This window comes from Coregonus clupeaformis, chromosome 24, assembly GCF_020615455.1.
Source record: "Coregonus clupeaformis isolate EN_2021a chromosome 24, ASM2061545v1, whole genome shotgun sequence".
Lineage (NCBI taxonomy): Eukaryota > Metazoa > Chordata > Actinopteri > Salmoniformes > Salmonidae > Coregonus > Coregonus clupeaformis.
The window spans coordinates 42,271,946-42,288,067 of NC_059215.1; the positions used below are offsets into that span (position 1 = coordinate 42,271,946).

Genomic DNA, 16,122 nt, shown 5'->3' on the forward strand with positions numbered 1-16,122 from the left:
ATCCTTGCTGGGATGACACAATCAATCTACTGTCGGCGTCGGGAAATGCCATCTCCGGACAGTACACAGCATGATGTCCTGATTAATGACAAAGTCTACCTCGCTTCCTACTTGACTGAATCACTTGGGAGTAACAAACAAGTCCTTCAACACCTTTTTGAAACTGCTAAGCTACCTGTTGACTACCCTCCTGCTCTCCAGGGATGGGCTGGGACTAACACCACCAAGCCAGCGATACTCACCGGAGTAGAAAGCAGTGCATGGCAGTGGAGTGCTATGGTCCCATGATTTCTCTTGAGTCGCCCGGCTCCAAGACAAACTTTGACTGTCCAAACATACTGTATACAAGTCGTTATACGTGATTCTTGACTCTGCTTCTGGCACGCAAGCTGTTTAAATTAATTCCCCGCATCCAGTGCAATTGCGAGGGATAGTTAATTGCACTACCAAACTGCCCCCAATCAAAACAAAATGGCCTAAACCCAGCAGTCAGAAAACACCGAAAATATATATTTTTTCAAACTGTCAATCATCATCTGGGACCCACGAGCTAAGCCCAAGTGACTACTAGGGGGGTACGTGAACATTCGCAGTGTCATTCCAAAAAGTTGTCGAATTCAACATCGTTTCAAGGACTCCAACCTTGACTTCCTCTGCCTTTCAGAGACATGGCTCCATAAAAATGTTCCATTTGCTGCTTTGATTGTGCCCGTCTACAATGTTTTCAGGAGAGAAGATTGTAGGAAGAGGAGGGGGTCTGATGATTTACATTAAAGAACAAATCCGATGTAAACAAATTGAGTGGTCATGTGATAATGAACTAGAACAGGATTTCCCAAACTCGGTCCTTGGGACCCCAAGGGCAGTAGCTGTGTGTGGGTAAAATCACTGGGGAAGTGAAGCCAGAAAAAAAAGCCATATTACAACATATGTGTTGTGATAATTGTGTTGTTTGCTCTATACCCTGTTAGTTCATATGTCTTGCGACCGTGATATATAAGCCTAATGCCAAGACAATAAGAAGACACAGGGGCAGAATAAATTCAACCACAGAGATCAACCTCTGTCCGGTGAAGTCCACAAAGCATATTGCATGTAACAAACAGTTACATGACCTATAGCATGGTAAAGCAAGTTAATGTTTCTGACATTTTCGGACTACTAAACACTATTGATTTAGAACCACAAAGACTCTCCATGATTTCTGAGTGTGTGTGTGTGTGTGTGTGTTCTGCGTGTGCGTTCGTGCAAGTAGAAAAAACATGCTGACTCACCCTACTTCTAGAGAAATGCCAACGCCATCCTCCTCTCTTTCATGTTGACAAAACATGAAAGTCTATGACCCTGTCCAACCTCAACCGTCATACAATACAAGCATTTATTTTTTGTTGTTCTAGGCTACCTGGCTAAAATGCTTGCTCGCTAGCCTAACTTCCTTTCATAGGCAACATTAGCTAGTTAACATTGCCTTCAACATCTAGCTACATATTGAACTTCCATCCTCTCAGGCAAGGGGCACAATGTATGAATGTATGGTTGGATCAGAATCACCATTATAATTATTAGCCAGTGTGGAGAATGAAGTAAAGCCACAAGTCCATCCTATGGCTAATTTATGAAAGGGACAATTATAGCTATCTAGCTAGCCACCGGAGTACAACAACACAGCAAGAGGCAACAATTCAAGTTGTTTCTGTCAATGACGTATTGCTCTCGATGTGATGTGATTGGAGTGAAGCCAAATCCAAACTGGCTTCCCTTGACACTTTTCTTTGGTGCGCCAGGACCATTCACATTTGAGCTCACTCAGTTTAGCTATTGGCTATTATTTTATACTTTTTTTATCAAGGGAGGCCAAATGCTCGCTGGCTTCCCTTGCATGCAATGCTACGGGTGGCAACAATGTCATACTCTTTTTGACCAGACAGCATCAGATAGATGGCTTACACATACAGAGACAGAGGAGCGCTGTTTCGCCTACTCTGATGCTTTCTCCATTTAGATACTGTACATTCAGCCTCTTGCAAATTGAAGGAAAATTATTAAACACAGAGACGAAATATACGGGATTTTTTAAATTAATTTTTGGTAAATTCTTTGGGGAAGCCTGGCTTTCCTTGGCATCCATGAATACACACCACTACCACTACAATACCTTTGACCTCACACAGCTAGATCTGTTGGTTATTAATAAACCAGAGAGTGACTAAATAATTCTACATGGTTACTATGGTTATAATGTGACACTCATAGCCAGACAGCTTTCTAAGAAGAGGTTTAACCTCTACTGAACAGGGTTAACCTCTCTACTGAACATGTTTTACCTCTCTAGTGTTATTAAGCCTGATCAACTCAGAATACCTAAGGGTGAGTTAACTGGAATGATCTTCTATCCTATTCAAATGTGGAAGCTGACAGTCAGGATTTTCTATCCACAATCCAGACTACAAATGGCTACAAGGAAAACCAAATCCAAACCTGGCCAAAAGAGCACTTCCTTGGCTAAATGGAGAAACTGATGAAAGAATGAGCTCATGCACTAAAAACATCCCTAAAGTCCAAATTAGAGCATGATGGATGTAGGTTTACCATATTGAGAAATAAGGTGATGAAAGAAATCAGACAGGCCAAGGCAAAACTTTTTTTATTAACATAATTGGTGAAGCTAAGGAAAATTCAAAATTGATCTGGGAGAATCTAAAGAAGTTGACAGGGCAAGACAATAGCAACACTGTAAAAAGACCAGAAATCAATGTGAATGGCAGTCTAACACAGAATGCAGTCGAAATAGCAACAGGCTTCAACTCATACTTTGTTGTCTCTGTCAAGGTACTGACGCATAACTTCTCCACTGGTTACTTGGGCTCAGCGCCAGTGAATGAGACTCAACCTGTCTTCACAATAAGGGAGGTTTCTGAGTCAGAGATGAACAAGGTGATTAGCTCACTAAAGAAATCTAAAGACAAATATGTGTTTGGGCTGGACTCTACCTTTCTTAAAACTACAAAGAGTCACTCACTGGCCCCATTACTAAGGTCACCAACACGTTTATTGGTCAGGGGGTGTTTCCAAGGGTCTGGAGGTCGGCCATTATAATGCCCATCTTTAAATCAGTTGACTCTGCTGACGTGAGTAACTACAGGCCCATTAGTATACTACCTGTGGTGTCGAAGGTTGCTGAAAAGTGTGGAGCAGAGCAACTGATTGCCCACCTCAACAACAGCCCCTTCACATTACACTCCATGCAGTTTGGCTTCAGAGCAAACCACTCCACAGAAATGGCCAACTGCTTTCTTCTGGAAAATGTGAAGTCCAAGATGGACAAAGGGGGCGTTGTTGGGGCTGTATTTCTAGACCTAAGGAAAGCCTTTGATACTGTTAACCATGAGGTTCTCATCACAAAACTGTCCAAGTTCAACTTTTCCCCCGATGCCTTGAGATGGATGAAATAATACTGTACCTTGAAGGCTGAACCCAGTATGTCACTAAGCAATGAGATGTCGCCCACCCTCAGCTATGATGTGGGCGTGCCCCAAGGGTCAATACTGGGGCCCCTGCTGTTCAGCCTGTACATTAATGATCTGCCTTCTGTCTGTTCTGGGTCTGAAGTACAAATGTATGCAGATTAACAGTGATATATGTGCATGCAAAGAGCAAACAACAAGCTGCAAAAGAACTCACTACTGTAATGGTCCAGGTTACAAAGTGGCTTAGAGTCTCATGTTTACATCTCAATGTGAAAAAAACTGTCTGCATGTTCTTCACAAAGAGGGCAACTGATGCTACTGAGCCAGATGTCTACATGTCTGGTGAGAAGTTCCAGGTGGTAGCTTGGCATCATACTTGATTCCAACCTCTCTTTTAAAAAGCAGGTGAAAAGGGTTACTCAAATAACCAAATTCAACATAGAGGGGTTGTAAACTACAGAGGCAGTAAAACTGTACTTCAATGCTATGATACTCCCCAACTTAACACACTGCTTGACAAGTTGGGCCTAAGCTTGCTGTACAACATTAAAACCCATTCAGTCTGTCTACAAACAGGCTCTCAATGTGCTTAATAGAAAGCCCAATAGACATCATCACTGTTACATACTCAGAAAGTCAATACTATGTAGAACCACCTTTTGCAGCAATTACAGCTGCAGGTCTCTTGGAGTATGTCTCTATAAGCTTGGCACATCTAGCCACTGGGATTTTTGGTGTTGGGTTTGAGCCAGGCATAGCGTTTTTCTCGATGGCCAAAAATATCAATTTTAGTCTCATCTGACCAGAGTACCGTCTTCCATATGTTTGGGGAGTCTCCCACATGCCTTTTGGCGAACACCAAAATTGTTTGCTTATTTTTTTCTTTAAGCAATGGCTTTTTTCTGGCCACTCTTCCGTAAAGCCCAGCTCTGTGGAGTGTACATCTTAAAGTGGTCGTATGGACAGATACTCCAATCTTCGCTGTGGAGCTTTGCAGCTCCTTCAGGGTTATCTTTGGTCTCTTTGTTGCCTCTCTGATTAATGCCCTCCTTGCCTGGTCCGTGAGTTTTGGTAGGTTTGTTGTGGTGCCATATTCTTTCAATTTTTTAATAATGGATTTAATGGTGCTCCGTGGGATGTTCAAAGTTTCTGATATTTTTATATAACCCAACCCTGATCTGTACTTCTCCAAAACTTTGTCCCTGTCCTGTTTGGATAGCTCCTTGGTCTTCGTGGTGCCGCTTGCTTGGTGGTGCCCCTTGCTTAGTGGTGTTGCAGACTCTGGGGCCTTTCAGAACGGTTGTATATATACTGAGATCATGTGACAGATCATGTGACACTTAGATTGCACACAGGTGGACATTATTTAACTAATTATGTGACTTCTGAAGGAAATTGGTAATTGGTTGCACCAGATCTTATTTAGGGGCTTCATAGCAAAGGGGGTGAATACATAGGCACGAACAACTTTTCCATTATTATTATTATTATTATTTTTTCAAACAAGCTATTTTTTACATTTCACTTCACCAATTTGGAGAATTACATGAAATCCAAATAAAAATCAATTTAAATTACAGGTTGTAATGCAACAAAATAGGAACAATTCCAAGTGGGATGAATACTTTTGCAAGGCACTGTATATATATATATATATATATATATATATATATATATATATATATATATATATATATATATATATATGTTTGCTAACAAGACATTTGTGGAGTGGTTGAAAAACGAGTTTTAATGACTCCAACCTAAGTAATTGTAAACTTCCGACTTCAAAATATATATATCTATATATACACATATATATATATATATATATATATATATATATATATATATATATATATATATATATATATATATATATATATATATGTACAGTGAGGCAAAAAAATATTTGATCAACTGCTGATTTTGTACGTTTGCCCACTGACAAAGAAATGATCAGTCTATAATTTTAATGGTAGGTTTATTTGAACAGTGAGAGAAAGAATATGAACAAAAAAATCCAGAAAAACTTATGTCAAACATGTTATAAATTGATTTGCATTTTAATGAGGGAAATAATTATTTGACCCCCTCTCAATCAGAAAGATTTCTGGCTCCCAGGTGTCTTTTATATAGGTAACAAGCTGAGATTTGGAGCACACTCTTAAAGGGAGTGCTCCTAATCTCAACTTGTTACCTGTATAAAAGACACCTGTCCACAGAAGCAATCAATCAATCAGATTCCAAATTCTCCAACATGGCCAAGACCAAAGAGCTCTCCAAGGATATCAGGGACAAGATTGTAGACCTACACAAGGCTGGAATGGGCTACAAGACCATCGCCAAGCAGCTTGGTGAGAAGGTGACAACAGTTGGTGTGATTATTCGCAAATGGAAGAAACACAAAATAACTGTAAATATCCCTCAGCCTGGGGCTCCATGCAAGATCTCACATCGTGGAGTTGCAATGATCATGAGAATGGTGAGGAATCAGCCCAGAACTACGCGGGAGGATCTTGTCAATGATCTCAAGGCAGCTGGGACCATAGTCACCAAGAAAACAATTGGTAACACACTACGCCATGAAGGACTGAAATCCTGCAGTGGCCGCAAGGTCCCCCTGCTCAAGAAAGCACATATACATGCCCGTCTGATCTTTGCCAATGAACATCTGAATGATTCAAAGGAGAACTGGGTGAAAGTGTTGTGGTCAGATGAGACCAAAATGGAGCTCTTAGGCATCAACTCAACTCGCCGTGTTTGGAGGAGGAGGAATGCTGCCTATGACCCCAAGAACACCATCCCCACTGTCAAACATGGAGGTGGAAACATTATGCTTTGGTGGTGTTTTTCTGCTAAGGGGACAGGACAACTTCACAGCATCAAAAGGACGATGGACGGGGCTATGTATCGTCAAATCTTGGGTGAGAACCTCCTTCCCTCAGCCAGGGCATTGAAAATGGGTCGTGGATGGGTATTCCAGCATGACAATGACCCAAAACACACGGCCAAGGCAACAAAGGAGTGGCTCAAGAAGAAACACATTAAGGTCCTGGAGTGGCCTAGCCAGTCTCCAGACCTTAATCCCATAGAAAATCTGTGGAGGGAGCTGAAGGTTTGAGTTGCCAAACGTCAGCCTCGAAACCTTAATGACTTGGAGAAGATCTGCAAAGAGGAGTGGGACAAAATCCCTCCTGAGATGTGTGCAAACCTGGTGGCCAACTACAAGAAAAGTCTGACCTCTGTGATTGCCAACAAGGGTTTTGCCACCAAGTACTAAGTCATTTTTTGAGGGGTCAAATACTTATTTCCCTCATTAAAATGCAAATCAATTAATAACATTTTTGACATGCGTTTTTTTGGATTTTTTTGTTGTTATTGTGTCTCTCACTGTTCGAATAAACCTACCATTAAAATTATAGACTGATCATGTCTTTGTCAGTTGGCAAATGTTCAAAATCAGCAGGGGATCAAATACTTTTTTCCCCTCACTGTATATAAATAGTTGAAGTCGGAAGTTTACATACACCTTGGCCAAATACATTTCAACTCAGTTTTTCACAATTCCTGACATTTCATCCTAGTAAAAATTCCCTGTTTTAGGTCAGTTAGGATCACCACTTTATTTTAAGAATGTGAAATGTCAGAATAATAGTAGAGAGAATGATTCATTTCAGCTTTTATTTCTTTCATCACATTCCCAGTGGGTCAAAAGTTTACATACACTCAATTCGTATTTGGTAGCATTGCCTTTAAATTGTTTAACTTGGGTCAAACATTTCGGGTAGCCTTCCACAAACTTCCCACAATAAGTTTGGTGAATTTTGGCCCATTCCTCCTGTCAGAGCAGGTGTAACTGAGTCAGGTTTGTAGGCCACCTTGCTTGCACACACTTTTTCAGTTCTGCCCACAAATGTTCTATAGGATTGAGGTCAGGGCTTTGTGATGGCCACTCCAATACCTTGACTTTGTTGTCCTTAAGCCAATTTGCTACAACTTTGGAAGTATGCTTGGGGTCATTGTCCATTTGGAAGACCCATTTGCGACCAAGCTTTACCTTCCTGACTGATGTCTTGAGATGTTGCTTCAATATATCCACATCATATTCCTTCCTCATGATACCATCTATTTTGTGAAGCGCACCAGTCCCTCCTGCAGCAAAGCACCCCCACAGCATGATGCTGCCACCCCCGTGCTTCACGGTTGAGATGGTGTTCTTCGGCTTGCAAGTGTCCCCCTTTTTCCTCCAAACATAACGATGGTCATTATGGCCAAACAGTTCTATGTTTGCTTCATCAGACCAGAGGACATTTCTCAAAAAAGTACGATCTTTGTCCCCATGTGCAGTTGCAAAACGTAGTTTGGCTTTGTTATGGTGGTTTTGGAGCAATGGCTTCTTCCTTGCTGAGCGGCCTTTCAGGTTATGTTGATATAGGACTCGTTTTACTGTGGATATAGATACTTTTGTACCTGTTTCATCCAGCATCTTCACAGGGTCCTTTGCTGTAGTTCTGGGATTGATTTGCACCTTTTGCACCAAAGTACGTCCATCTCTAGGAGACAGAACGCGTCTGTAAACAGAATCTGTCTGTAAACAATTGTTGGAAAAATGCATTGTGTCATGCATAAAGTAGATGTCCTAACCGACTTCTTCTAACAAGAAATGTGTATTTGATACACTGCCGATTTTGCAGGTTTTCCTACTTACAAAGCATGTAGAGGTCTGTAATTTTTATCATAGGTACATTTCAACTGCGAGAGACGTAATCTAAAACAAAAATCCAGAAAATCACATTGTATAATTTTTAAGTAATTAATTTGCATTTTATTGCATGACATAAGTATTTGATACATCAGAAAAGCAGAACTTAATATTTGGTACAGAAACCTTTGTTTGCTATTACAGAGATCATACGTTTCCTGTAGGTCTTGACCAGGTTTGCACACACTGCAGCAGGGATTTTGTCCCACTCCTCCATACAGACCTTCTCCAGATCCTTCAGGTTTCGGGGCTGTCGCTGGGCAATACGGACTTTCAGCTCCCTCCAAAGATTTTCTACTGGGTTCAGGTCTGGAGACTGGCTAGGCCACTCCAGGACCTTGAGATGCTTCTTACGGAGCCACTCCTTAGTTGCCCTGGTTGTGTGTTTCGGGTCGTTGTCATGCTGGAAGACCCAGCCACGACCCATCTTCAATGCTCTTACTGAGGGAAGGAGGTTGTTGGCCAAGATCTCACGATACATGGCCCCATCCATCCTCCCCTCAATACGGTGCAGTCGTCCTGTCCCCTTTGCAGAAAGCTACCCCAAGGAATGATGTTTCCACCTCCATGCTTCACGGTTGGGATGGTGTTCTTGGGGTTGTACTCATCCTTCTTCTTCCTCCAAACACGGCAAGTGGAGTTTAGACCAAAAAGCTCTATTTCTGTCTCATAAGACCACATGATCTTCTCCCATTCCTCCTCTGGATCATCCAGATGGTCATTGGCAAACTTCAGACGGGCCTGGACATGCGCTGGCTTGAGCAGGGGGACCTTGCGTGCACTGCAGGATTTTATTCCATGACGGCGTAGTGTGTTACTAATGGTTTTCTTTGAGACTGTGGTCCCAGCTCTCTTCAGGTCATTGACCAGGTCCTGCCGTGTAGTTCTGGGCTGATCCCTCACCTTCCTCATGATCATTGATGCCCCACGAGGTGAGATCTTGCATGGAGCCCCAGACCATGGGTGATTGACCGTCATTGCGCCAACAGTTGTTGCCTTCTCACCAAGCTGCTTGCCTATTGTCCTGTAGCCCATCCCAGCCTTGTGCAGGTCTACAATTTTATCCCTGATGACCTTACACGGCTTTCTGGTCTTGGCCATTGTGGAGAGGTTGGAGTCTGTTTGAGTGTGTGGACAGGTGTCTTTTATACAGGTAACAAGTTCAAACAGGTGCAGTTAATACAGGTAATGAGTGGAGAACAGGAGGGCTTCTTAAAGAAAAACTAACAGGTCTGTGAGAGCCGGAACTCTTACTGGTTGGTACGTGATCAAATACTTATGTCATGCAATAAAATGCAAATTACTTACTTAAAAATCATACAATGTGATTTTCTGGATTTTTGTTTTAGCAGAAAAACACCCCCAAAGCGTATTGTTTCCACCTCCATGTTTGACGGTGGGGATGGTGTTCTTGGGGTCGTAGGCAGCATTCCTCCTCCTCCCAACACGTTGAGTTGATGCCAAAGAGCTCGATTTTGGTCTCATCTGACCACAACACTTTCACCCAGTTCTCCTCTGAATCATTCAGATGTTCATTGGCAAAGTTCAGACGGGCATGTATATGTGCTTTCTTGAGCAGGGGGACCTTGCGGGCACTGCAGGATTTCAGTCCTTCACGGTGTAGTGTGTTACCAATTGTTTTCTTGGTGACTATGGTCCCAGCTGCCTTGAGATCATTGACAAGATCCTCCTGTGTAGTTCTGGGCTGATTCCTCACCGTTCTCATGATCATTGCAACTCCACGAGGTGAGATCTTGCATGGAGCCCCAGGCCGAGGGAGATTGACAGTTCTTTTGTGTTTCTTCCATTTGCGAATAATCGCACCAACTGTTGTCACCTTCTCACCAAGCTGCTTGGCGATGTTCTTGTAGCCCATTCCAGCCTTGTGTAGGTCTACAATCTTGTCCCTGACATCCTTGGAGAGCTCTTTGGTCTTGGCCATGGTGGAGAGTTTGGAATCTGATTGATTGATTGCTTCTGTGGACAGGTGTCTTTTATACAGGCAACAAGCTGAGATTAGGAGCAAAAAAGAGTGTGCTCCTAATCTCAGCTCGTTACCTGTATAAAAGACACCTGGGAGCCAGAAATCTTTCTGATTGAGAGGGGGTCAAATACTTATTTCCCTCATTAAAATGCAAATCAATTTAAACATTTTGTTGTTGTTATTCTGTCTATCACTGTTCAAATAAACCTTCCATTACAATTATAGACTGATCATTTCTTTGTTAGTGGGCAAACGTACAAAATCAGCAGGGGATCAAATACTTTTTTCCCTCACTGTATATATATTTGGAATGTCCCGAGCAGTGAATTTCAAACACAGATTCAACCACAAAGACCAGGGAGGTTTTTCAATGCCTCGCAAAGAAGGGCACCTATTGGTAGATGGGTAAAAATAAAAGAAGCAGATATTGAATAGCCCTTTTAGCATGGTGAAGTTATCAATTACACTTTGGATCGTGTATCAATACACCCAGTCACTACTAAGATACAGGCGTCCTTCCTAACTCAGTTGCCAGAGAAGAAGGAAACCGCTCAGGGATTCCACCATGAGGCCAATGGTGACTTTAAAACAGTTACAGAGTTCAACGGCTGTGATAGGAGAAAACTGAGGATGGATAAACATTGCAGTTACTCCACAATACTAACCTAAATAACAGAGGGAAAAGAAAGAAACCTGTACAGAATGAAAATATTCCAAAACATGCATCCTGTTTGCAATAAAACACTAAAGATGTGACAAAGAAATTAACTTAATGTCCTAAATACAAAGCGATATGTTTGGGGCAAATCCAACACAACACATCACTGAGTACCACTCTATTTTCAAGCATGGTGGTGGTTGCATCATGGTATGGGTATGCTTGTCATCGGCAAGGAAGGACTAGGGAGTTTTTTGGGATAAAAATTAATGGAATAGAGCTAAGCACAAGCAAAATCCTAGAGGAACACCTGGTTCAGTCTGCTTTCCAACAGACACTGGGAGACAAATTTGCCTTTCAGCAGGACAACGACCTAAAACACAAGGCCAAATATACAAATCAAATCAAATTGTATTGGTCACATACACATATTTAGCAGATGTTATTGCGGGTGTAGCGAAATGTCCTGGAGGGAAGGCAATGTGTCCCCGGTGATGTGTCGGGCAGACCGCACCACCCTCTGGAGTACCCTGCGGTTGCGGGGGGTGCAGTTGCCGTATCAGGCGGTGATACAGCCCGACAGGATGCTCTCAATTGTGCATCTGTAAAGGTTTGTGAGGGGGCCATGCCGAATTTCTTCAGCCTCCTGAGGTTGAAGAGGCACTATTGTGCCTTCTTCACCACACTGTATGTGTGGGTGGACAATTTCAGATTATCATTGATGTGTACATCAAGGAACTTGAAGCTTTTCACCTTCTCCACTGCGGTCCCGTCGATGTGGACAGGGGCGTGCTCCCTCTGCTGTGTCTTGAAGTCCACGATTAGCTCCTTCATTTTGTTGACGTTGAGGGAGAGGTTATTTTCCTGCCACCACTCCGCCAGGGTCCTCACTTCCTCCCTGTAGTCTGTCTCGTCATTGCTGGTAATCAGGCCTAATACTGTTGTGTCGTCTGCAAACTTGATGATTGAGTTGGAGGCGTTCGTGGACACGCAGTCATTGGTGAACAGGGAGTATAAGAGGAGGCTGAGCACGCACCCTTGTGGGGTCCCTGTGTTGAGGATCAGCGTAGTGGAGATGTTGTTTCCTACCTTCACCAGCTGGGGGCACCCCATCAAGAAGTCCAGGACCCACTTGCAGAACTTCGGGGTTCAGACCCAGGGCCCCAAGCTTAATGATGAGCTTGGAGTTTCTTACCAAGACGACATTGAATGTTCCTGAGTGGAAATCTAAGGCAAGACTTGAAAATGGCTGTCTAGCAATGATCAAGAACCAACTTGATGGAGGTTGAAGAATTTTTAAAAGAATAATGTGCAAATATTGTACAATCTAGGTGTGCAAAGCTCTTAGAGACTTACCCAGAAAGACTCACAGCTGTAATTGCTGCCAAAGGTGATTATAACATGTATTGACTCAGGGGTGTGAATACTTATGTAATTGAGATATTTCTGTATTTCATTTTTAATACAAGTGCAAGAAATTCTAAATAAGTTTTCACTTTGTCATTATGGGGTATTGTGTGTAGATTGGTGAGAAAATATATATATTTAATCAATTTTAAATTCAGGATGTAATACAACAAAATGTGGAATAAGTCTGGAGGCACTGTATATGATTCGACAGTTGTAGAGATACAATTTATGACAGGTTATTACATTAACTACAGGTTATCAAGGTTTTATACAGTGAAGTGGGTGCATTAATGCAGTCGATCATTCTCATATCAACAATGTGAATATGTATTTTCTAACTGCATTACCAGATGTGGACTACAAGCAGGAACAATACCATGAGGGTAAGAGTTGCTGTGCAGTAACTATCAGAATCTGGTCTACTTGACACCCCACCATTAACACATACACACTACATAAACTGTTGTTCCTCCATCAATCCTCCATGTTTGTTTTCCTGTGTTTTCACGGGCTCCTCCCTTCTCTCCTTAGAATAACTCTTCGAGGTATTCTCGCTCCTTCAGCCTGCTGTCGGACCAGCACATCTCAGAGCACATAGACCGGGTAAGACACCTGTCCCTCAGAAGCACAGCCATTACAGAACCGGTTGTGTGTACACTGGCCCAAGGGCCCCAGAGAGGGAACTGTGGGCCCCAGAGGGGGAACCAACTCAGGCCAGCCCATGTGTAATCCCAAAATGAGACCCGTAACCCTCACTATGAGGCATTTTAGCACAACTCCTTTGTATTAGCGTGGGAGAGTGTTGTGTAACACCAGGTGTTTGTACAATACGAGGGAAAATGTCACAAGTAGCGTGTGCCGTGAGAACAGAGACAGACAATTATGTCAAGATGTGTATGATGCACTGTGTGGTCTTGAAAACAGTAACTAATGGTGGCGATATTTGTCTTTTTGTTACTACAAACATTCTTTAATATAAGAAATATCCCTCCCATGGATCTATTATAAGTACTTATTTAGTTACTAGTATTGAGAGTTTTTTAAAGATCTTGTAAACATTTAATTATTGAAAAATGTAATAGTTAACATCCTCTACCGTTGGCGTGTTCATTCCCCAGAGGCTGTATATGATTGGAGATGAGATGGACTACCAATCCTACGAGTACGGCTACGAGGGGAGAGGCAGCAATTGCCAGTCGCTGGATGAGCTATCGCTAAGCAACCTAGGGGATGACTTGAAGTTCCTAGAGGACCTGGGGTCAAAGTTCAACACCCTGGGGGGCATCTGTCACGAGGACATGCAGAAGAGGAACATTAGGCTGTAGACACACACACACACCTGGCTGGGAGATGATTATTAGACACGTCTGTCATCGTCCCCTGTTTGAGGTGAATGGGGTGATTACCTATTAGTTGGAGAAGAGGACACATTTACACCAAACTTCCTCTATTGGGATTTTGGATCAAGCTTTACGTTGTCGACGTCAGTGGGACATTTTCTTAAAGACCAAAACTGTTGTGGATTGGCTTTTACCCAAAAGAGGGACTGGGAGAGACACTTCTGACATTTTTGCCTGACACAATGAATGATGACCTTACTGTACTGAATAAACCGCATCATGCTTGGATGGCTTTATGGATTTCGGTTTTGACAGGACCGGGTGTGTTTGTATGGTGATTGTTTTGTTATGTTATATGTGATTTTATCATTGCTACGCTTCACAGTACTTTCAATAGTATTTTACAATCTCTTGCTCTACTGGTTATGCCAGAATGGGATTAACTTCAATGCTAACACTTTGATGGAAATGTCAACATCACTTCTGTGGGAGCTTTACAGTTGTGTGAATGATACTTTTTATAACCTTTTTCTGCTTAGGATATGGATTTACCCAAGTTGCTTAAAAAAACATTTCTTGACCTCCCTGGAGTAGTATCGTACTAGCTGTGTGGTCAACCTGGACTCAGGGGTAGACGTAACATAGTAAATGGAAATCTGTCTCCCTTTATTTAGTATCATATGTTACGTTTCGTATGATATGTATTAATTTGTGGATGTCCATCATCCACTCCGTATGATATGTTACCTGTTTGGTTCTGTTTTTCCTTCCTGCTGAGGGATTGGTACAGCGTACCTTGCTCACTGCCTGTAATTATTATTATCTTAACATGATATACACTCTGGCAGTGAGATACCCCGAAAGAGCAGAGCCTAACATCAAGACTAACATATTGCATGTATTATAATATTTTCTAATAAATGGTTAAACAAATGCATGCCGTTTCCTGTCTGAACCTTGAGTTTTTGGTAAAACGTACATACAGTGAGGGAAAAAAGTATTTGATACCCTGCTGATTTTGTACGTTTGCCCACTGACAAAGACATGGTCAGTCTCTAATTTTAATGGTAGGTTTATTTGAACAGTGAGAGACAGAATAACAACAAAAATATCCAGAAAAACGCATGTCAAAAATGTTATAAATTGATTTGCATTTTAATGAAGGAAAAAAGTATTTGACCCCTCTGCAAAACATGACTTAGTTGGTGGCAAAACCCTTGTTGGCAATCACAGAGGTCAGACGTTTCTTGTAGTTTGCCACTAAGTTTGCACAAATCTCAGGAGGGATTTTGTCCCACTCCTCTTTGCAGATCTTCTCCAAGTCATTAAGGTTTCGAGGCTGACGTTTGGCAACTCGAACCTTCAGCTCCCTCCACATATTTTCTATGGGATTAAGGTCTGGAGACTGGCTAGGCCACTCCAGGACCTTAATGTGCTTCTTCTTGAGCCACTCATTTGTTGCCTTGGCCGTGTGTTTTGGGTCATTGTCATGCTGGAATACCCATCCACGACCCATTTTCAATGCCCTGGCTGAGGGAAGTATGTTCTCACCCAACATTTGATGGTACATAGCCCCGTCCATCGTCCCTTTGATGTGGTGAAGTTGTCCTGTCCCATTAGCAGAAAAACACCCCCATGTTTGATGGTGGGGATGGTGTTCTTGGGGTCATAGGCAGCATTCCTCCTCCTCCAAACACTGCGAGTTGAGTTGATGCGTGGAGTTGGTAATGAGTGGAGAACAGGAGGGCTTCTTAAAGAAAAACTAACAGATCTGTGAGAGCCGGAACTCTTACTGGTTGGTACGTGATCAAATACTTATGTCATGCAATAAAATGCAAATTACTTACTTAAAAATCATACAATGTGATTTTCTGGATTTTTGTTTTAGCAGAAAAACACCCCCAAAGCGTATTGTTTCCACCTCCATGTTTGACGGTGGGGATGGTGTTCTTGGGGTCGTAGGCAGCATTCCTCCTCCTCCCAACACGTTGAGTTGATGCCAAAGAGCTCGATTTTGGTCTCATCTGACCACAACACTTTCACCCAGTTCTCCTCTGAATCATTCAGATGTTCATTGGCAAACTTCAGACAGGCATGTATATGTGCTTTCTTGAGCAGGGTGACCTTGCGGCACTGCAGGATTTCAGTCCTTCACGGCGTAGTGTGTTACCAATTGTTTTCTTGGTGACTATGGTCCCAGCTGCCTTGAGATCATTGACAAGATCCTCCCATGTAGTTCTGGGCTGATTCCTCACCGTTCTCATGATCATTACAACTCCACGAGGTGAGATCTTGCATGGAGCCCCAGGCCGAGGGAGATTGACAGTTCTTTTGTGTTTCTTCCATTTGCGAATAATCGCACCAATTGTTGTAACCTACTCACCAAGCTGCTTGGCGATGATCTTGTAGCCCATTCCAGCCTTGTGTAGGTCTACAATCTTGTCCCTGACATCTTTGGAGAGCTCTTTGGTCTTGGCCATGGTGGAGAGTTTGGAATC

General features: G+C 42.5%; 1 protein-coding gene across 1 annotated transcript in view; it reads left to right on the top strand.

Annotated features, from left to right (window-relative positions):
* Nucleotides 1-14,572, top strand: part of LOC121537545 (cadherin-like protein 26) — a 38,944-nt gene extending 24,372 nt beyond the window's left edge. The window contains exons 18-20 of the mRNA XM_041845153.2: nucleotides 12,635-12,667; nucleotides 12,816-12,887; nucleotides 13,403-14,572. Coding sequence (XP_041701087.1) covers nucleotides 12,635-12,667; nucleotides 12,816-12,887; nucleotides 13,403-13,609 — 312 coding nt within the window. The 3' untranslated portion in view covers nucleotides 13,610-14,572. The remainder of the gene's footprint in view (nucleotides 1-12,634; nucleotides 12,668-12,815; nucleotides 12,888-13,402) is intronic.
* Nucleotides 14,573-16,122: the final 1,550 nt, after the last annotated feature.